The sequence below is a fragment of the Thermobia domestica genome, chromosome 11, assembly GCF_964235325.1.
Source record: "Thermobia domestica chromosome 11, izTheDome1.hap1.1, whole genome shotgun sequence".
In the NCBI taxonomy this organism is placed as follows: domain Eukaryota; kingdom Metazoa; phylum Arthropoda; class Insecta; order Zygentoma; family Lepismatidae; genus Thermobia; species Thermobia domestica.
Window position 1 is genome coordinate 210,762,457 of NC_137464.1, and position 23,084 is coordinate 210,785,540.

Consider the following 23,084-nt stretch of genomic DNA (forward strand, 5'->3'; position numbering starts at 1 on the left):
AATTTTGAAACACCCTGCATTACTTCAAATTGTGTCATCCTATATTCATGTCTTTTATATACATATCATCAGGGCCGGTCCTAGTCAATTTGTCGCCCCATGCAATGGCGTAATTTTCCGCCTCCCCCTTTCTCCAGAAAGAACAAATCTTAAAAATCATGATTTTAAGTATGCTACATCAGCATGAACAACAAAGGTGAGGGTAAGTGCAGTTGCACTCAGAAAGGCTTAAATACTTACTAAAAACGCAATCCTGTTGTGTCTGTTTTTTTTTTTTTTTTTTTTTTTTTTTTTTTTTTTAATATTAATCTATTATGTTAGTGAAAGATAAAGCAAACACACCTGCAGAGGAAAGATGGTAATCCTTTTTATAGAATTCACTATCGAGCTTAAATCTCAATGTATCAGTTTATATATGACATTTAGAAAAATACTATTAGGCAAATTAGTATTAGGTTTTACCTTTAGACAAGTTATTTGAATTTTATACTGTTCGTGACATTATTTCCGTACTTATTAAAGGCCTGCTTTCACGAAAAAACAAAATTTCATTTCTACATTTATTTCTTAGTTGATATTGATGAAAACTTCTGAAACCCGAATTATTAATAGGTATGATATTCATGTAAATTGTAAAATATTTGTAGCGTATCAGTATCTAGCGTTTAATTTATGTTGCATTTTACGGTGATTATACCTACATAAAAATATTTAATACTTAAATAGACGTAAGATGCATTACAAATGACTATTTGAAAAAAAACGAAATTTAGAAAAAAAACGAGAGGCAATGTTTTTTTCTAAAAAAAAACGTACATTTCTGAAAAAATACGAACGGTTTTTTTCTATTTACAACACTAGTTATATACTAATTTACTTTTTACCATTAGATAGAGTTGTTTAAGTATTACGTTATCACATTTTTAGTCATTTCAATAGACCTTCTCCCTAGTTAAGCAAACGTAAGCAGATGATTTACTCCCTCCCCCTGGTAATCATTTTTTCCCCCTCAGGATCTGTTGTTTCGTGGTTTTCAGTCTGTTTCAGCTCTGAATGTATGATGTTTCCTTTCACACGTTGTACACTTTATATATATATATATATATATATATATATATATATATATATATATATATATATATATATATCGAGAGAGAGAGAGAACGGTTAATTCATTGGAAATATTTTCTGGCGGAGTTTGTTATATTATATTCCCTTGTAAGCAAACTACAATATTCCCTTTTTTTCTTCTTCGCTGAAATCCGGGACATTTAATAGATACCTAACTGTTGACATCAATTGGACGGGCCTGCGCGCAGTGTTGCCCATTAGGGAAATTAAAATTTTCCTAAATTTGGGCAAAAAATTAGAAATTTTTGTTCATAAATCCGTACCTAAACGTCCGAGTACAAGTCAGCTTACACCAATCGAACATTTGTCCTTACTTAACAAACGCAAGTACAGATCGTTACAATGGGGTAATTAGGGAACGCACGAAAAATTCGTATTTAGGTTTTAACCCTTGATTTTTCTAGTTTTTCCCTACTTTTCTGTTTACCGTAATATATTTTTGGTAATTAGAAGTTTTGTTCCTTAAATATCGTCATAATAATTGTAGGATATATTAGTGGTGTACCAATGTTTAATTTAAGATAGTTTGCGTCTGTCTTTTAGCAGTGTTACTAGCTACAGAAAAGTTTAATTCCAGATTTTGGGGGGAAATTTTGGAAAAAATATCTGTTTTGTCTCTATTATTTCCCTCTTGTTGGCTATATCGGACCAAACGTACCAGTATCTGGAAGTCTCGTCTTTGCTCTACACAACGCACTATAGAAAGTTTGAATAGGATAATTAGGGGAAGTACAGTTGAGGTTTACAGTAGGCCTTGTTCTCTAATTGGGAAGATAACTGATTTTTTAAAAGGTAGAATGAGATATTTTTTATTGACATGCTTACTTTATTAGATATGATCACAATACTTGTAGGATATATTAGAGGGATACCAAAGCTTATTTTAAGATAGTTTGTGAGTGTCTGATAGTAGTGTTGCCAGCTATAGAAAATTATAATTCCAGATTTTAAGGGCAAATTTTGGAAAAATCCCCTTTTTTATTTCTATTATTTCCTTCTTGTTGGCTACATTCGAACGAACGTACCAGTGTTTAACAGCCTCATCCTTAGCCTACACAGCGCACCATAAAAAGTTTCACTAGAATAATTAGGGAAAGTACAGTTGAGGTTTATAATAAACCATGTTCTGGAAATGGTAAGAAAATGGTGAATATCTAAGGTAGAATGAATTTTTTTTTTTTTAAATTTCATGCTTATTTTGTTATATATCGCCATGATACTTGTAGGATATATTCTTGAAGTACTAAAGTTTATTTTCAGATAGTTTTCGTCTGTCTGATGGCAGTGTTTCCAGCCAAAACAATTCCCGCTTTTAGGTGAAAAATTCGGAAAATTTCCCTTTTCCCCTTTATTATTACCCTCTTACTGGCTACATTGAAACAAACGTACCACAAACGTACCTGAAATCTTCTTTGCCCTACAGAACGCACCATAAAAAGTTTCAATAGGATAATTAGAGAAGCTGCAGCCCCGGCATATTTGATTTCTGCTTGTGAGGCGTAAAAAGTGTCAACATTTCATGTGTATGACAGAATTTTTTCTTTCCCTCTTTGAATGGAAGCCAGCGACTTCAGGATTCACTGTACCTTGTTAACACACCAAAGATTTTTTTAGGTGACTTGAACCCATGTAGCAGCAGTGGTACTAGATACAAAAAATTTTGAAATTCGATTAGGGAATTTTTTGTAAATTTTTACTCCTACATTTCCCTCAATAATTTCCCACCCATTGGCAACACTGCAATGCAACTTACACCAAAAATAGCCACATCCATTTTCTAAAAAATAAGGCCTTAACCACATCAATCGAGTGAATGGTTTTTGAGCAATAAGTCACTAACTGAAAATGTAGGAAAACGCCAAAAATGACCTGGGGCTGAAAGGAATAATCACACAATTTTGCTAGTATATAGTACAAAGAAACAAAAGATTTGTAAGTTACGAGGGCTTCGACTCAAGTTCTGTTGATTATTTCAATAATCTGCAACGTAAATCAATAAATAATAGTTGCCAGAAAAAAACAGACATTTGAAAAAAAAACATGAAAAAGAACGATGTTTTTTATTGAAAAAAAAAAACTTCACAGAAAAAAAACGTTTTTTTACAACACTTCGTTTCATTTTAAGCATTTCAAAGATTCTCGTAATTTAGTAGCGTCCCGGATTTTCATTTTTGAAATATGGCAACCCTAACTTTGGTTATTCTATTTTTTGCTTCAGCTATCTTGTGTATTAATATTTGAGTTCGTACAATACAGATGATGGAAGCAGTTGCAAGATTTATTACAGGTTTCTAGTAGTATTCTAGACTTTGCGTAATTAAATGCACATGTTAGTAAATACGCCACTTTTTAATACTTTTTTCTTTTACCTTGGGTACAAAACAGAAGTGAATCGCATCATTACTACATTTTCTTCTACATGCAGAAAAGGCTACTCTGCAACGCACATGTCTTGTTCTTTGTGTTTCATGAAAATTAAGGCCATAAAAAATCAAACACCCTCAACATGGCGTATTTACCTGCACCTACCTTATTTGAAAAATATATTCTACACTTAGAAGGAATAATAATAACACCTACCCACGAAGCTGACAGTTATCACATGTGTAATGGATATCTGTTGATTCGATAGGGGTGCAGTTTCATGAGCATAGCCATCGCAGGATTCACACTACAACCAGCCTTCATTGAACGTTTCACCACAAATTATGCATTCAGGGGTGCTTTCATGTTCGTCTGGTCGTATTTGCTCTTTGTAGTTGTGGTGGTGCATTTAGCTTCTTGCGACCTTCCTTTGGTAGTTCGTGTGCTGAAGTCACTTTTCTTTCAATTTGCGTCTTATATGGTGAAGATATTAGTATCGCACTCCATCCAGTTCTTCTGTTTCGTGACGCTAAACGTCTCTTGCGATTTTCCGGTAGTGATGATAACTGTCCAATAATGGAGAGCTCTTTACTAGTTGATGGACGAGAAGATTTTGATTCCTCGGTCATATGTGGAAAACGTGGATCCGCTGCAGACGACGAAAAGGAAGTAGCTCCCTTTTCCTCAACCGCTGCCGAAGTTGAAGGTCGTGGGTCTTCACAAATAGGCCTAGTGTAACATCTTGCAACACGAATTACGTTTGCGGACAGATAGTCGGTTATCTGTGAATATCCGAGGGTTCAGTGAATATATTCCAGTGTACGCAAAATCAATTAAGAGCAATGTCCATGCAACACATCTTTCGGTATGCCTCTGAAACAAGTTGCGCTACATCGTATTCTGTTATCTTTACTCCAGCATTCTTTCGCATCCACAGTGAACAAGCTTAATTTATTCGCCTTAAAACGGTTTCATGAAACACCTGTCAATGGGTTGAGTCTTACGAGTGGTATGTGGAGGAGTACTGAGCAGTGAATACTGTGATCCTTCGCATATTGAATCACTTTCAGTTCTTTATAACTGCCATGTTCATAAACAATTAGCAAACTGAGTTCTAAGGGAAAGGATGGCAGAATTTCACAAGCATTGCTGCCAGTTAAAACACTATCACATGTTATCCAACCAGTACTTTCTGCTACAGCAATGCTCTCGGGTGGAGCATCAACCATCTGTATCTCACTCATTCTCTGATGCGGAAATATAAAGAGGGGTGGTACAAACTAGCCAGTAGCACTCATGTAGAACATTAATGTTATATTTCGACCTCTTTCACCCGACATTAACTTGCCCACAACTCGTTTAACTTTTTCACGTATCACTTTGGGATGATATGACAATACACCAGTCTTGTCCACTTTCAATGTTTGTGATGGTGGTAAAGAATATTTCTCTATCAGTGTGCACTAATACGAAAAAAAAAAAAAAAAAAAACTTTCCTTTTTTCTTTTTCCTTATTGAAAGTTATTGTTTTCAATATACTTGTAAACACAGGTGTTCTAAGAAACAAATCGGGATGTCACTTCATAAACTCGTAGTAAAAATCTTTCACAGAACTCTGTTTATCTTTGTTGAACCTGTAATTCATTTTCAGTTTTTCGGCTGTCAAACTAGCTTCAGGTATTCTTTTCGTGATAATGGCATTAAGCGATCAGCTAACTGTTTCACATGGTATTTCAGCTCTTTTTCATACATATGGGGGGGGGGGGATTCGAATCTTCTAACTTACGTGCAACACGTAATTTCATTCCTTGCTTTCACTGTGATAATCTGTTTTGCACCAAAAATACCTGGGACGGGTGGTCTGATAATAGCAATTCAACAAAAAATAACAGACGTAGATGCCAAACTGTAGAATTTAACGAAAAGTGTTTCGTGTAAAATTTCTTTTTCAATAGTGCTTCCAAAGAAATCGAAATTGATATCACTTTCCATTTGAAATTTTGGAGTTGACCCCCCGTAGCAGTATTCCTGCTACTCCACTGGATATGGAAGCATCACCATTTGATTCTTCACATATGATTTGGTAATGCAATTTTTTGTTTGAAATGTGTACGTGCACTACAAGCCGAGAAAAATGCCAGGGACGTGTGGTCTGATATACAATATATATATATATATATTGCTACGAGGAAGTTCCAGTAAAATTACGAAAACATATATATATATATGTTTTCGTAATTTCAGTGGAACTTCCTCGTAGCAATATGATTAGTGTACTCACCTTCATCCCGGAAGACCCGGTTCGATTCCTGGTAGGAGTTCATGTGGTTCGGATCCACATTAAACTGTAAGTGCATTTCTTACATAGCCTCGATGCTGAACGGGACCTTAAATTCCAAATCTACAACCTAATTTTACTCATCTTTTCAAGGTTGTCTTGACAAAGCGCTGAGGATACCGTAATAGTAAAATGCGACAAGTAACACGTGGATTATTTATATTACAAGAATCTTCATAGTTTCTTCCTAAAATTAGCTGTCATTGGTAGTTGCATTTTAGCGTATAATCATCTCCAAAGTCCAGTGCTTTACACAGATGATTGAAAAAGCACACTAAAATGTAAATAAAAACTATATTTTGTATCGTAGCTACAAATGTGTAGTCAATGATTCAGTAAAGCAGCTCTAATTTCGTCTTTCATCATTCCAGTAATAGAAGAAATTAAGGATCGTCTGGAATTTTTGGAGGACATGGTCCAACTAGGAGAAGGAAAAAAATATGAACAAATCATTAAGTTCGAAGTTGGTCAGAAGATGAAAGAAATGGAAGAACTAGACAAAAGCCGCTGCAAAGAAATGACAGGACTTCTTCAGGGTTTGAAATCAATGGAAATTAAAAATACATCTGCTACTACAACTGAAGAAAAATCTTGATTTTAGAAGTAATTTATTACTATTTTGATAATGCATGCATGTAGAAGTATTTTGTGATGTATAATATCTTGAAAATTTTGTTTTTCGCAATAATTAATAGGTAAGCATTATCAGAAAAGTTTAACAGTAGGTTAGAAAAGATGCAAAAGAACCCTTTTAATGTAAATAGAATTACAAGATACTATAAAGATGGTCAAAAGGTTAGTCATCCCAGTGTGAGAATTACCACTACTGAAGTACGATAAAGCTAGAACCGAATTCTGTTCATTCCGGTGTATAAGCATGTCAATCGTACTTTTAACAGCTTCTAGAGTTTCATGCATTCTCAAATAGCTCCATAAAAAGGTCTTCTTTTGGGGTAAAAATAACGAAAGTTCAGTTTTTTTTTAATGATTTGAATATTCAACTGTGAACTTCTTAAATGTAGATTCTACCACAGGAAAGCAGACATTCTTCGTAGTATGTATATTTATTTATTGAACAAATTCCCAGATACAGCATAACTTTGCCACTTTACACAGGAAAATGTTACCAAACGGAAGAAAGAAAAAAAAAAAAACAACAACAACATAGAACAGTGCCAAAAAAGAGTGTAAAAGTAATATTATTCCGTCAGAACTCGTTTAATTGCTCTTTCTAACACCGGGTAGCTTGGGAAAATGTCCACATCAGTTGTCACTTGATTATAACAGTTTGGTATTCTATAAAAAAGAGACCTCTGTATGATTGCCAACCTAGGACGGGCAAGATGGAATAGGTGGGTATTCCTGGTGATGCGGGAAGGGACACGTAAGGATAGTTCCTGAAGTAATATTTCCGATCTTAAGTTTCCATTAACTATTTTATGAAGATATTTCAGATCAGAGATAATTCTGCGTACTTCCCTATTCTGGATATTAAGATGTCGCAAGAGTTCCTTCTTAGATAATATTCGAAGTGCAGGAACACGAAAACAGACTATAGCGATAAAGAAATTAAGAATAGAATCAAGTCTGGAGAGATGTGTAGATGCTGCCATAGCCCATATAGGAGAGCAGTATTCGATCTTGGGCGCTATTAAAATTTTATAAGAAGTTGCTAATGACGAAACAGTGCGTAGTTCAGTAAATCGATAAAGAAGTCCCAACATGCGCGTTGAATTCTTAAGTATTGATGAGATGTGGTCAGAGAATGTGAGTTTTGAATTAAAGATGACACCAAGATCATTATGACTAGCAGAATGTGTGATAGGGGAATCATTGACATACTATGTGGAGGGAACAGGAGATTTTTTCAAAGTAATAGTAATACTGTCACATTTCTTACTGTTGAGTTTCAAGTGCCACATTTCACACCAGTCTATAAGGAATTTATGTCTTCCTGTAGAGCAATTGTGTCATAGAGACACGATATTTCTCTGTATAACTTACAATCGTCAGCAAAAAGCAGAAGACCACAGGTTGAGCTGATAAGTGCGTGTAGAGATCATCCATATACAGGACAAATAGTAGAGGCTCAAGTACACTCCCCTGAGGCACCCGTGATATCACGGGTTGAGGGTTAGAAGTCGCTCCTGAAAGAATAATTCTCTGTTTACGGTCCTTCAAGTAGCTGACGATTAAAGAGAGAAATTTGCCATCCACATCGAATCTATTTGACAGCTTATGAAGAAGATGAACGTGACTGACAGAATCAAAGGCCTTCGAGAGATCAAAGTAGATAACATCTAATTGAGTATTGTTATTCATACATTTGACTGCAGAGGAAAGAAGAGTACTTAAGTTTGTGAGACTTGAGCTTCTCGGTAGAAAGCCGTGCTGAGAACTGTGGATGTATGGTGAGGTGAATTTAAGTAGCCTGTCTTTAATTATTTTTTCGCAGATAATTGATATTACAGAAAGAAGAGATATTGGCCTATAGGAGGATACATAATCTTTAAGTCCTGATTTATATATTGGGGTCAGGTGAGCTAGTTTCTAACTGGTGGGATAATACCCTTCCTTGAAGCATCTATTGAATAAGATCGGGGCCGCAATAACCGAAGCAGTTTTGTTGAGAAAGAGAGGACCAATGTTATCAGATCCAAGTTATCTATGTGCAGATAACGATTGCAAGAGAGCCAGAACTTCGCCCAGGGTGGTAGAGAGGTTGGATAAGGTGTCCGAACAGATAGGGTGGAGAGGGGGGAGATGGGCTGTAGAGGAAAGGGAAGTAAATGTTTTGCAGAAGTAGTTATTAAAGAGGTCGGGTCTTCTATCATCACTCGCTTCAGTATTTTCATCTTAAACTGTTGCAGGTATGCCCGGAGATTTTGATCTAGATTTAATTACAGACCAAAAGCGTTTAGGGTTACTAACAGTAAAATCACCAATTGAGTCAATGTATTTAAAATACTTACGCCGCTGTACCTTCTTGGCAAGGCTTCTAATTTTAGCAGTTTTTGTATGTGTAGTCATTTGGATGTGATTTCCATAGAGTCCAGGCAAGCTTTTTGTTTTTAAGAAGTTCACTGTCGTTCCAGACCGGAAATCTGTTCGATTTTGATGCTTTTACCGGCACAAAATCCTTTATGGCTGAGTGGACAGAATAATCAGTTGCTCATACGTACATTCCACTTACTACCCATAAAAATCTAAGCAACGTTCCATACTATGATCATTAATGGTTGACTTTATAAATAAGGAATAAATAACGATGAATATTTATATATGAGAACATTTATTCTATAGAGACAAATAATAATCAGGTGCTCATACGTACATTCCACTCACCTCCCATAAAAATCTGAGCAACGTCCCATACGGTGATCATTAATATCTACTCACAGACATCTGACAATCAATTACTGTGAAGATGCGATACTTCTTATACAAAAGTACAAAAGTCACCAAACTCGATGTTTAAGACCGTATAACTAAAAAACTAAATGGAATAAGAAGGAACGCTCTTTGCAACATGTTAAGATTTCAATCTTTTAGCCAGTACTTCTTTAAATGCTAAATTAACTGTCTCACTTAACTAGAGACTACTAATGAATATAAAACTTCAGTTATCTATCTCTCCACCTATAATATCCACATATGCTTCTGATACCTAGCTGTACCTTATCATAACCACTAAGGGTCAGTAACATACATATGCTCTTCTACAAGTATTGTATTGTGGTAGTAACACATTGTTCTACAACTTCCACAATTAACATAGTAACTAATACTTTATCTTAATTTCAGCCACTTTTGGCTCTTATTCGCTAAAATCACATTAGCCACTAATGTCTATAATCCTAACATGAACAATCGTTTCATTATCAACAACCTAATGCATCTAATGAACATCATATAGTAACGCTATTCACTTGTCATTTAAACTCTCAACACTTTGTCCGATTATTTTCAATTAACACGTTGTCCAAAGCTTACAAACCCCAACATCATCGCGGTCATTTAAAAAAAAAAAAAAAAAAAAGTCGTGCTGCAACATTTTTTTACTTCCTCTGCCTAGATTTCTTTCTTATTTTTTTTTTTTTTTTTTTTTTCTCCAGGCTTCTTTTCTCCTGTAAACTTCTCAACTGATGTTCCATCTTCGTAATCTTGTCCCTCATCTTTTGGATCTCTTTATCTCTAGACATGAACTCTTGGATAACACGTCCTGTGTTTGGTTAAACATCTGCTCCTTTTCTTTCTCTTCATATCGTCTAATACTCCTAAATGCTTTGTTCCCGCTCTGCCTCCGATCATTAAGAACTTTGTCTTCTTCTTCAGCTGAGAACCGTTTCTCTTTATCAGCAGACTTCATCTTCTCATATTCACTATGTGACAATGTGTGTACTTCAGAACTGGTTTTCTTGCTTAATTTCCTGCGGCAGATTGCTACACCACGATCTTTGGCCACCGTTTTTCTATTTAGTAAACCCTCTTTTGCTGCTTTTTTGATGTCATGGACGTCTTCCTCAGATCGATAATTTAATGTGCCCATAGTAAAAGTAGAAAAAGGTTCCGCCACTGTTTCATCCTCTAATACATCTGGACTTAACCCTGAATTCTTGACACTCTCTTTCCTGGCATTGTTTTTACTTTCTTTTCCTCTTTAATCGCTTCACCACTGAATTTGTCGACCTCAGTATGCAAAGTGATGTAACCCAGTGCATCGGACAACGTTTGTCATAAGCTGGACATTTTGACTTTATATGTGATTTTTGACACTTATTGCATCTAATATGTTGCTCTTTTATATGACTTCTAGAATCAGAAGACTACGAATACCGAAATCGTTGACAAATTCCTTTTGGTGTATTTAGACTACTCGAGATATAACCAGCATAATTCTGTACTGCCTTCAGTTGCTTACTTTTCTCTTGTAACTGACTAATTACGATGTCACGTTTCTGTAATTCCTTCAGAATTCAGATTTGAAATTTTTTTCACTTAGGTCTTTCATCTCCTGAAGCATAGCCTTATGCGTAGATTCCTTTCCATGCGACTGCGCCATTCTGTTAGATTGGAAAGCTTTTAGTCAGTACTTCTTTAAATTAACTGTCTCACTTAACTAGAGACTACTAATGAATATAAAACTTCAATTATCTATCTCTCCACCTTTAGTATTCAGATATACTTGTGGTTCCTAGCTGTACCTTATCATAACAACTAAGGTTCAGTAACATACATATGCTCTTCTACAAGTATTATATTAGTTGTAGTAACACATTGTTCTACAACTTCCACAATTAACATAGTCATTAATACTTTATCTTAACTTCAGCCACTTTTGGCTCTTATTCCCTAAAATCACATTAGTCACTAATGTCTCAAATCCTAACATGAACAATCGTTTCATTATCAACATCCTAATGCATCTAATGAACATCATATAGTAACGCTATTCACTTGTCATTTAAACTCTCAACACTTTGTCCGATTATTTCCAATTAACACGTTGTCCAAAGCTTACAAACCCCAACACAACAGAAAGCCCTATATATTGAAAAAATTTTCAGACACAAACATGTTTCTTGCCATGCATGATTTAATAATAAACATTAAAAATGTTGCCCTAGTCGGGAAAAATTTTTTTGCAAATCGATTATACTGAATCACAAAAGCCATACCCGTAAATTTTTTCAACATTTCTCAATACTACCGAACAATCTGGATGCCCATATATTGAATTTGACAGAAAAAGTACGTTAATAAAGTCGTATAAACATTGGACACGTGTATTATTGAGCTATTTACAAAATCCATGGTTTTACAATACATGAACCACGCTGGCAACACTGTTGATGTCAAGTGTCACTGACAGATGAATTTGACCTCTAACTTGTAGTCTTTCCTTCCAACCTTTAATTTTTAACTTCTATCACTGGTCTCTTTCAACGTCTCTTGAGGCTCCTCTATTAGATATTAACAATTGGGAACACTAACATAAATAATAATTTTAAAAAATCCAACCCACTCAGGTGAATACCTCTGAATAAAACTTGTAACCAGATTCAGGGTAAAGAACAATCTTTATTTAGTAATTAAATCAGAATAAATAAAAAAAAATAAATTCTCCAAATAGCGAAAGAAATCTTATTCAGGGCTCTTTAGATTCGGAGCCATGTCTCTTAAGTTTGAAGCTCAAGCAAAACATTTTATCAGTCTCTATACAGACTTCACTGATCAGTCGTCTCTTCACAGCTCAATCCTACCCTAAATCTATCAGGAAGGCCTGACTCCAACCTTCCGTCCAGGAAAAAAAAAAAAAAAAAGGCAAAGGACATCACTCAGTCCAAAGACGGTTATTCATCTCAAAGAGAAAACCATCACTTAGGTTTCTCTGGCCTAACAGAAAAACAAAAGCAAAAAAATAAAAAATCTAAAAAGTACCTTAATGAAGTTTGCCTCAGAGGTTTTTAATTTCCCAAAATCCTACTTTTTCCTAGCTAGAAGATTACGGGAATCATTCATCTCGGTAAGCTATCACTCAAGCTTATTTCTATCTCAAACTAAATTTCCATCCTAACTATGGTCATCACTCTGACCCAAGTTCTCCCTTGCTCTAACCACCATTTAGGTTAGTCCCTCTAGAAAGCCTATTAAAAAAATTAAGAAAAATCTACAGCCATCACTCAGGCCCCAGAGAACTTAATTCTCCATCATTCGGTTATCACTCAAACCGATCCCTAATAGATAGGAAAGTTTAAAAAAATAGATTTCCAGGCGAGGCAATGACCTAGACAACGATGGGAGGCTTCTACAGCCGAGATTCATTCCCAACTCCCGCACAATGCAATGGCCCCCTTCACTTATATATCCTCGAGCGACCATATCCTTTTTTTATTCTTTTTCTTATTTTCGCTAAAAAACAATCCGCCAAAAATCGTTTGAAAATCTTTTGTAACCGTCCTTACCCTCTGGAATTTTCTATTGCATACTAGAAAAGTTATATAAAAAAAACTTGAACGTATAACGTTAAGCAACAAGAAAAAACAAGAAAAAAACACAACGCAGGATATATACAATTACAAGAATAAGAATTAAAATAATATTTTATCCTATCAATATATATATATGAATATAATTATTAATTATCTATAGAATATATACGTCTGGCCAGACTTACCTTTATAAACATTTAAACAGCATAATTATACTTCACTAATAATTTAATATTAATACATACAGTAAGGGCGAAGACTCATCCTTACATAGCAGTCAACAAAAACTAAAAAAGAAAAAAATTGATACCCCATTCAGTTCTTTTCTCTCTCACTGTCTTTTTACTGGGAATCTTCAAATTTTTTTTTCACTTAATATACTATTTAAGTCGCCACAGATTTCACAACACAAACAAAAAACTAAGAATGGCTTCTATAAGCCTAGTTCACTGTCTCTAACAGTTTTTTTTTTTTTTATCACTCCACTTGTTCACGGTTTCACTAAGCTGAACTGCCTGTTCCTCGTAGAAAAGTTATTGTCCTGTCACAACTGACCTTGAGTCTTTTTATTATTATTATTAGGATGATAATTTCCGTATCACTGAATCCTTCGTTATATTCTTTTCCATCACCTCCAGAAATTTACCGGGCGTTGGAGGAATATCTGGAAATTCTATGTCAGCACAAAGAGAGAGTACATCTTCATCACTGTCACCGTCAAGATGCAGATGACCTGTGGAACTAGATGTCCAGGGTTTGATTCGTCTACCTCGTCCACAATCTCGCCTTTTTAAGAGCTCGTAGTTCTGCTAGCGTGCAGAACCTCGGATCTTTATTAACTTGGTTTATCCCAAGTTCCTCTTTAGGATGATATCTTTCCGACTTACTTTCGTCGAGTCGAAACAGTAATTCGAGTTCAAACGGGTCTGCAAGAAGTGAATACATTTCTCTTCTTAGGAATTGACTCCTTTGGGAATGGCTTCTTAAATTTACTAGCCATATCTCTGGAAATTTTTTTAACCTCTATTCGCAGTGGTATCTAATTTTAAACTAAATTCTCTAAATGATCTAAAAGAATATAAACAAGAGCATCCCACCAAAAAAAATTACCCCTCATCTTTTTTCTTCTTTCTCTCCAAGCTACTTTCTCTTCTCACTGAACGGTAGTTTAATTTTGGGGCTATGTCTCCCCCTTCCCAGCATTCAGGAGTTCTCTTTCTGCTCTAAAAGATGTTTACTAAACTCCGGGGGTTTCCTATATGTTTTCATTTGATCTGCGTTTACTTTTATTGTCTTGTTTGTAAAAATGTTCCGAGCTAGGAATGTATTTTCAGCCAGTTTCTTAAACAACAAATATGGACCGAGGTATTTTGGCAATACACTACAAGATATATATTCTTGGGAGCACAAGACAATCTCACTGCCTTAACTCACGTTTTTTGTCCTACCATAAAATTATGCCCTTTCCTACTCCTGTCATAAAACCTTTTAAAGTTCATTCAACGAACCTTCTGATCCTGATGTAAACATTGTAGAATGGTATTACTCCGCCAGTCATCGGATGATTGGCTATCAGTCACCGCTTCTTTCGAGAAGCACGTGCTTGTACCCTGTCGGCGTTTTGCATATTCCCCGCACGCAGCCATATTGTAAACTGTGATTCGCGCATAAGGTGGGCCAAACCCAGTTTCTACGCATGCGTATTCTCTTTTATTGCATTAATTAAATTTAGTTCTTAGATAGAGTGTTGTTTCTGTTATTTTACTGTAAGTAAATTGTATTTGTGGTAATGAGCCTGATAAGCAACGAAAACGTTGAAAAACAGCTTACTTGACAATGGACTATTTTCTTTTGCCGCATGGATGCGGCAAGGCTCTTTAACCAATAAAATGAAACAATCACCACGTGTATTTGTTTACATGAGGTACTGAACGTTCCTTGAATGAACTATAGATTCATCGCGTCTCTTCCTTTGCGTCAATATAGCGCATTCGTAGGCGGATTTCATCTTCTTAAGGTCCGTGACGAATTTTGTGTAATTGTGCTCGGTCACCGCATGGGACCCTTCAGCTGTTTCCGTCGGGTGGTACGGAAATTGTATCTCCCTCGCATAGGTCAATTCTATAGGCGTGTAGCCCGTGGAAGAACAAGTTTTCGAATTTACTGCAAATTCTAACAACTTAATATCCTTCGACCAGTCACTATGCTTTTCACTATAGATGCAAATACTGTTTTTGCACTGTTTTACCCAAACTTCGCTCTTGTTGGCACATGCTCTATATGCAGATATATAAATTACCGTGGAGTTTAAAATTTCAAGTGTTTCACTCCATAGCTTACTGCGAAATGCTGCGTGATTATCTAATATAATCCGAGGAAAACTTCCTTGGTCACAGAAAAAATTTATAAGACAATTCGCTACTGTCTTAGATGTGACCTTTTGAAGTGGAAAAAATCTCACTAGTCTTGTGAATGCATGCACTATAATTATACAGTACATTTGTCCACCGGTACTTGATCTGCTGAGGGGATCAGGAAATCGATGTAAGCACATTGACCAGGAGCCTCCACTAAAGAACTCGACATAAAGCCATATTTCACCTTCCCAGAGTCCTTAAAAATAGCACAAGCTACACATGCTTGCGAAAATTCTTTTACATCATTGTACATAGAAGACCAAAAGTACTTTTCTCTTATCCTCATTAAGGTGTCCTTAAAACTAGGGTGTCCCGAATACTTCTTATTATGTATTATATCACACACAGCTGCCCTTAAGGAATTCGGTAGCCAAATCACACCTCGCTCTGATCCCATAATTTTCACGGTTTTCAGAAGTACTCTTTTTCTCGCAATCGAGGCCCTTTTCGTACTCAGTTTCAACTTTTCTTACTTTTACTAAACCCAGTTATATCATTTTTTAAGTATCTGATTACTGGAGATAAAAAAGTATCCTCCTCTTGCAATCTCTGAACCTCCTTCATATCCACCAGGGTCTTGTCTGCAAAACTCTCATGTTTCCCTTCTTCCTTTCCCTCTTCTTCTTTTTATTATCTTCTACGATTAAGCAGAAAGGTAACTCACGCAGCATCTCAGCTTTCTCTTTATCTCTAATTACATTTTTCCCACTATGGGTTTCTTCTTTCTTCCTTTTCTTGCTTTTAAGCTCCCTCTTGAACTCTTTCGTTCTTTTACTAAATTCAATATCTATCAATAAATTTTCTTCACCTCGAAAATCGTCACAGTTTACCAGAGATCCATCTTTTTCTTTTCTTTTAAAATATCCTGAATCATTTTCCGATTCAAAAGGAAAATGTTCATTAGCTAATTCAGAGCCTTCAAAATCTATTGGCTCTGTATAACCACTCTCTATTCTCGATAGATAGTCTACGTAGTGCCTAGTTCCCTTCCTATACTTGAGTACTATTGGAAATCGAGCCAGTCTAACCGTCCATCTAGTTAGCATTGCCGAAGGTTTATGGGACTTCAACATAGTAAGAAGAGCTTCATGGTTCGTGTATACATACACAACCGGGGCATGTATTAAATAGACTTCAAATCTTTCTACTGCTAATAAATTTCCTAGTAATTCTTTCATTGTCGTGCTATACTGTCTTTGTCCATCCGTCAATTTTTTCGAACCGTATGCTACGACACACAGCTTATCCTGTTCATTCTCCTGCGATAAGACGTAGCTCGTGCTTACATTTGAAGAATCTGCAAACAAAAATAAATCCTTCCCCTGCCTTGGCAGTAAGAGCTTTTTGTCTGCAATTAAAGCTTCCTTTAATTTCTGCAGATCATTTTCATGAATCTCCTCCCATTTAAATTTCCCGTCTTCTTGAGAAGATCTGTCAAACAAGCAGTTATCTTAGCCATATTTGGTATATTCTGCCTAAAATATGAAAAATAACCGAGTAACGACTGCAATTGCTTTCTCGTCCTTGGTCTCTGAATTTGCTGCGCCATTCTCTTTTCTTCTGTGCATGACACCATCCCTTGCTTCATTTGGAACCCCAAAAATTCTATTTCTTCTGCGAAGAATAACGCCTTCGAAGGACTGACTGTCAAATTGGCCTTTTTAAATCGTTTTAAGACCTCTCTCAAAAGTTCGAGCATTTCTTCTCTCGTTTCAGTGGATATCACTAAATCATCATAGTAACAGATTACTTTCGTGTAATATAACTCCCCTGAAACTAACTGCATTAATCTATTTAGAGTATTAGGAAGGCCGCAGAGACCATATGCCCCTCGTTTGAACATGTACACTCCTTTATGAGTAATAAAAGCAGTGTATTTTTGACACTCCTTCGCAATTCTTAAGTTTGCGTATGCATAAGCGAGATCTAATTTAAGGTAATATTTCTTGTTCCCCAGATAACTCAGAGCTTCAAAAAGGCCCGGTATACTCTTTTGTTCTTTCTTTGTAGCTAAATTTAGCCTTCTGCTATCGAGCACGAGTTTGAACGAACCGTTGCGTTTTTCACGCAAAATAGGGCAACTTATATAATCAGAAGTAGTTTTTTCTATAATCCCTTGTGCCTCCATATCATGGAGAAGTTCAGACATTTTTCTTTTTTCCTCTGACATAGGCCTCAAACGCGAAGTGAAAGGGGTTTTATCCTTTAATTTTATTGTGTGCTTTGTGACGTCAGTCAAACCTGGCTTTTCCGAATGATCCATGAGAGGGGGGTCTAATTTCACTTTACTAATCACGCGATCTATCTCATTTGTTTTCTCCTCATTCACGAGATTCAATTTATTATCTTTCATCTCAAGAATTGCTTCTCTCCTATCAAATAAACAAACTAGGGTTTCATTATCATCTATAGACCATCCACACCATTTTAAATGAATCGATATTCCGGCTTTCTTAATGAAGTTTCTCCCCACCAAAATTGATTTAATCAATCCGCAAATCACGTGAAAGGTTTGAAGAACGGTATGACCATAGAAATTAACATTAACATGTAACGCCCCTATATTATCCTAGTAAAGTTGTAAATATTAGTAAAAGTTACAAGGTACAACTTGTAAGAAAACTTATATGGCAACTCTGAAAAGCATCATGCTCGCAGCTGCGCGCAGGGAATTCTGGGTACTAAAAGTCAAGATGTCTGATCTTTATGTCATGGTTGCGTCAGCCCATTAAATCATGGTGGCTTCATAAAATAACGTACTCATCGAAACATCTACAGCAGATTTAGATCTCTTATAACCATGTGGAAGATTTTTATGGTACTTGGTTAATCGTGATCGAAGTAGTTTTGAAGAAAAATAGCAAAGAGTTGGGGGCACATTATCTTCTTTGTTCCACCACGTGAATTAGTGAACGTGTAATCTTTTGTACTAATATATAGTGATCTTGTACAAACATATTCTTTCGCCAGTTATTCTAGCATTGTGGCGAACGTTTCATTATGTCTTCTGAAATTTTTGATATATCTTTTACTAGTGAAACTCAAGATTTAAGTATGTGCAACTAAGTTCCAGTCAGTGGCCCCAACCCAACGACACGGTCGACCTAGAAACACATTTTTGATAAGTCACCTGACGTGTCTTCACATCAAACTACCATCATCTCTATTCACATGGTAAGAACTCAGTATTTAGTGTTACTAATTCAACATGAATAATCTTGTCAAGAGTGTCCCAATAGTAAGCAGGCCATCCTGCCCCATCAGCTTCTTGCACTGCAATTCATCCTCTTGTAAGCAACTGCTCAATTTAATTATGCAATCATGAGATTTCATCTGCATAGTAATTTGTCATGCAATAGCACGAGTGGTATGAACTTCCTGTTATATGCGCGCAAAGTAAAGGTGAAAATGAAGTGAAGAATCTCCAGTTTGAGAAGCTGAATCAAGCATTAACTGCGTATAACTCTCTATATCCAGAGTCTTTGTACATATTTATTGCTATCCTTTTTGTATCTTTATCGAGATTTTGGTTCTCCTACTCATGCTAGATGTGAACTTAACCTACGAGAACCCCAATGTGTAGTGGCAACTTCGCAAGAATCATCCCGTGTATTCCAGGATGTGGGTGATGAACCTGCTTTGCTCTGCCCTGCCGATTTGCTTCGCAGTGAAGGCTCTGTCCATCAGCTGATTTAGAAGTTATTCATTATTGGGAAGATCCTTAGTTCACCAGTAATCTCATCACTTCTCCAGTCTCATGCAGCAGGTCGAAATGAGTGATGCTTCAGTGTGTTTAGTGCAGTATTTTATTCTCTTAGAAGGTTTGTTTATTTGTGAAGTTTGTCAACAATGTGCTCACCCAAAGTGTGTATTTCTAACGTGGAAGTGAAGCATACTTCTTTAATGCTTATAAGCCTGGGTAAGTACCCAATGTCTGCCAAGCCAACCCTCGTAGTAGGCCATCCGCTTCATACGGATGCTGTAATTGATTCACTGACAGTTTCAGTGATTTCTGTAGTAAGTGTTATGCGTGTCCATTTGGGACCAGTATGTAAGATACGAACGTATCTCGTTTGCAGGTAATTGCGGCTATTCTGCATTATGCTAGCAGTGAGTTGAATACTTCACGAATGCATTGTATGTGAAATATTACAAGGAATTCCTAGTTTTCCCATTCTCATTATTTTTAAGCTATGAGTATTTCTCATTGATTTAAAGTTTGTGTGTCCTTCTAGCACAGGTTGGTGCCTCCTTTTGTCCTCTCGTTTTGCAGCCAGCTGGTTCTTAGCTAACTTAAGTTACTGGGTGAAGTTAGAAAACTATGTTTGAATTCGGTATAGTTTTCAAATGGCCTTCTGAACTTAAACCAGCGCCCTGGTTCTTCCAGTAGCACTTTAGGAAGTACTGAGTCCAAAATATCTTTCTCCGGCACGTTGTTTTGTTTCGCCCATTCTTCGAGAAAATCGAGAAATTCAACGGGACATTGATTCCTCACACCGGAAAAGGTTGGTGTTGATAGTTTAATATCTAACACTTCCTCTGGCTTTCTACAATTACAAATTGTTTCATTTGTTCCCTCGCTATTTCTAGAACTTCTTAATTTCCTAATTTTTTCTAGTATATTGGCCACATTAGCCTCCTCACTTTCTTCTAACCCCAAAGAGCTCGTAAGCTCTTGTAAGCTTATTGTACTTGTCATGGTTACTTTCTTTACTCTGCCTGATCTTAATAACATAAAATTCTGCTATTGAACAAAATACTTCTTACTATTTGCTATTATGAGGTGGGTCGTTATCTTTCGTCTAATATTTAAAAATCACGCCACGAGACCCCAATTTATGTAGTGTTTCCTTCCAACCTTTAATTTTTAACTTCTATCGCTGGTCTCTTCCAACGTCTCTTGAGGCTCCTCTAGGATATTAACAATTAGGAACACTAACATAAATAATAATTTTAAAAAATCCAACCCACTCAGGTGAATACCTCTCAATAAAACTTGTAACCAGATTCAGGGTAAAGAACAATCTTTATTCAGTAATTAAATCAGAATAAATAAAAAAATTAATTCTCCAAATAACGAAAGAAATCTTATTCAGGGCTCTTTAGATTCGAAGCTATGTCTCTTTAAGTTTGAAGCTCAAGCAAAACAACATCCTATCAGTCTCTATTCAGACTTCACTGATCAGTCATCTCTTCACAGCTCAGTCCTATCCTAAACCTGTCAGAAAGGCCTAACTCCAATCTTCCGTCCCCCCTCCCCCCAAAAAAAAGAAATTAAGAACAACCAGAAATGTCAAAGGACATCACTCAGTCCAAAGACGGTTATTCATCTCAAAGAGAAAACCATCATTTAGGTTTCTCTGGCCTAAGATAAAAAATCTAAAATGTACCTTAATGAAGTTTGCCTCAGAGATTTCTAATTTCCCAAAATCCTACTTTCTCCTAGCTAAAAGATTACGGGAATCATTCATCCCGATAAGCTATCGCTCAAGCTTATTTGTATCTGAAACTAAATTTCCATCCTAACTATGGTCATCACTCTGACCCAAGGAATTTCTCCCTTGCTCTAACCACCATTTAGATTAGTCCCTCTAGAAAGCCTATTTAAAAAATTAAGAAAAATCTACAGCCATCACTCAGGCCCCAGAGAACTTAATTCTCCGTCATTCGGTTATCACTCAAACCGATCCCTAACAGATAGGAAAGTTAAAAAAAAAAAAAAAAAAAAAATTTCCAGGCGAGGCAATGCAATGGCCCCTTTCACTTATATATCCTCGAGAGACCATAACTTTTTTTATGCTGTTTCTTATTTTCGTTAAAAAGAATCCGCAAAAAATCGTTTGAAAATCTTTTGTAACCGTCCTTACCTTCTGGAATTTTCCATTGCATACTACAAAAGTTATATAAAAAAACTTGAACGTATAACGTTAAGCAACAAGAAAAAACAAGAAGAAAACACAACGCAGCATATATACAATTACAAGAATAAGAATTAAAATAATATTTTATCCTATCAACATATATATATATATATATATATATATATATATATATATATATATATATATATATGAATATAATTATTAATTATCTATTGAATATCTACGTCTGGCCAGACTTACCTTTATAACCATCTAAACAGCATAATTATACTTTACTATTAATTTAATATTAATATATACAGTAAGGGCGAAGACTTGTCCTTACAAGCTAGCACACTAAACCACTTCTAATGAAAAAGGAGAAAATTTTTTTTAAGGAAAAATCTGATAACGTACATACACCTTGCAAACCTGAAATTGACAAATGACTACAAATCACATTAAATGTTCAAAGTAAGTGTTCAAAATGTCCACCATTTTCTTGGATACATACGTTTGTACCTTTTATCATATTTTCGGACACCTTTCTGAGGGTTACAGCACCGATAGTCCCAACTTCCTGTGTTATGTTTCTTTCCAGATCCTCCAGGGTCCTAGATTTATTTTGGTATTCTTTCCCCTTTAAGTAACTCCACAGGAAACAGTCAGGAGACTTCAAATCTGGAGAGCTACTGGGCCATAAATCTTTAGAAATCAGACGATCGCCAAAAAATTCGCGCAGCATACGAAGTGAATCGTTGGATGTGTGGCAAGTTGCTCCATCTTGTTGCAGCCAAGCATCATGTTCATCTTCTTTCAGGAGAGCAACGAATTGCATTATGAGATACCCGTACACAGCACTATCCACTGTTGTCTCAAAGAATAACGGATTGGGGAACGAATGAAGCTACCTGAGACCTATGTGTTAGGAACCATCCCGGCATTTCCGTGGTATGAATGAGAAAAACCTCACTGAGAATGGCTAACCTGAAAAAGCTTTTTACACTTTTTCGACAGAATGTCCCCACCGGAATCGAACGCGTGAACGATCGCACCAGCTTCCATTTGATCATTGTCTTCCTTAGCCTAAGGGTATAACGTGGGACGTTAACTGAAATATTTCATTTCATATTCTCAGAAGCGAGTAACACATTGATTATTGGTGTATATGTTCATTTTTAGTATTAAAGCAGAAGTAGTATCTCAATTAAACCATAAGACACTTAGGACGCTCAAACTAAAGTGGAGAAAAATTAATCAATAATATCTGAAATTTGGCCCAATGTACTTCTACCGGAAATCGAACATTGACTTCCAGCAGTATGGGCATAAACCCTAGTAATTTTACGAAGAATGATGTTAGTAGCTTTGAATGGAATAGGTGTGACTACCCACGGTATGCTTCTGAATATTTTTCCTCGAATGCGAGACGTAATCTATATCTTTAACCCTGAAGTTCGGTATTTCAGAATTTCCGATCCCAGAAACTCAGAGGACTCGATAAAAGAACGCTGATTCGGACCCTGTTCCATTGAGCCTTTTTCACCATTTTAAGCAGTATTTTCGCTTATCGCTGTAATCAATAGCATACTGCATGTGTCGGTTGTCACTTAACATTACTATCTCTATCATTTCACGAAGTACTGATATTTGTGGAAAATAATGGCGTATATTTGTTTTGTCAAGGGGACCATTTTTTTCAAGAGGGATGCTGTTACAGTTTTAAAATTTATTAAGAAATGAAAGACACATCCAGAAAGTATTAGCATTGAAAAATAAAGTTAAAAATGTAAGCTGAAACAAATTAGCTGTATAAAACCAAGTTGTTTGAAAAGTACATACATTGTGCATCCATAGTTCTCATGGCGAGAAGCATTTATCATACTAAGAGACACCCTTTTGTATATTTCATAATCACGTTTACCACCAGTCCATTGGCAGAAGGATGAATAGTCGGTATCCATAATCGCTCAGTTCCGCC

The 23,084-nt window shown here is 36.0% G+C and overlaps 1 protein-coding gene across 3 annotated transcripts in view; it reads left to right on the forward strand.

Moving 5' to 3' along the window:
* LOC145664702 (UPF0193 protein EVG1) overlaps window positions 1–23,084 on the forward strand; it is a 45,531-nt gene that overhangs the window by 16,860 nt on the left and 5,587 nt on the right. For 2 of the 3 annotated variants that reach the window (XM_081731565.1, XM_081731564.1), the window contains exon 4: window positions 6,205–6,436. In XM_081731565.1, the coding sequence (XP_081587691.1) occupies window positions 6,205–6,428 (224 nt within the window). In that variant the 3' untranslated portion in view covers window positions 6,429–6,436. Of the gene's footprint in view, window positions 1–6,204; window positions 6,529–23,084 lie in introns of all 3 variants that reach the window. The other variant, XR_014127508.1, reaches the window with a different exon arrangement.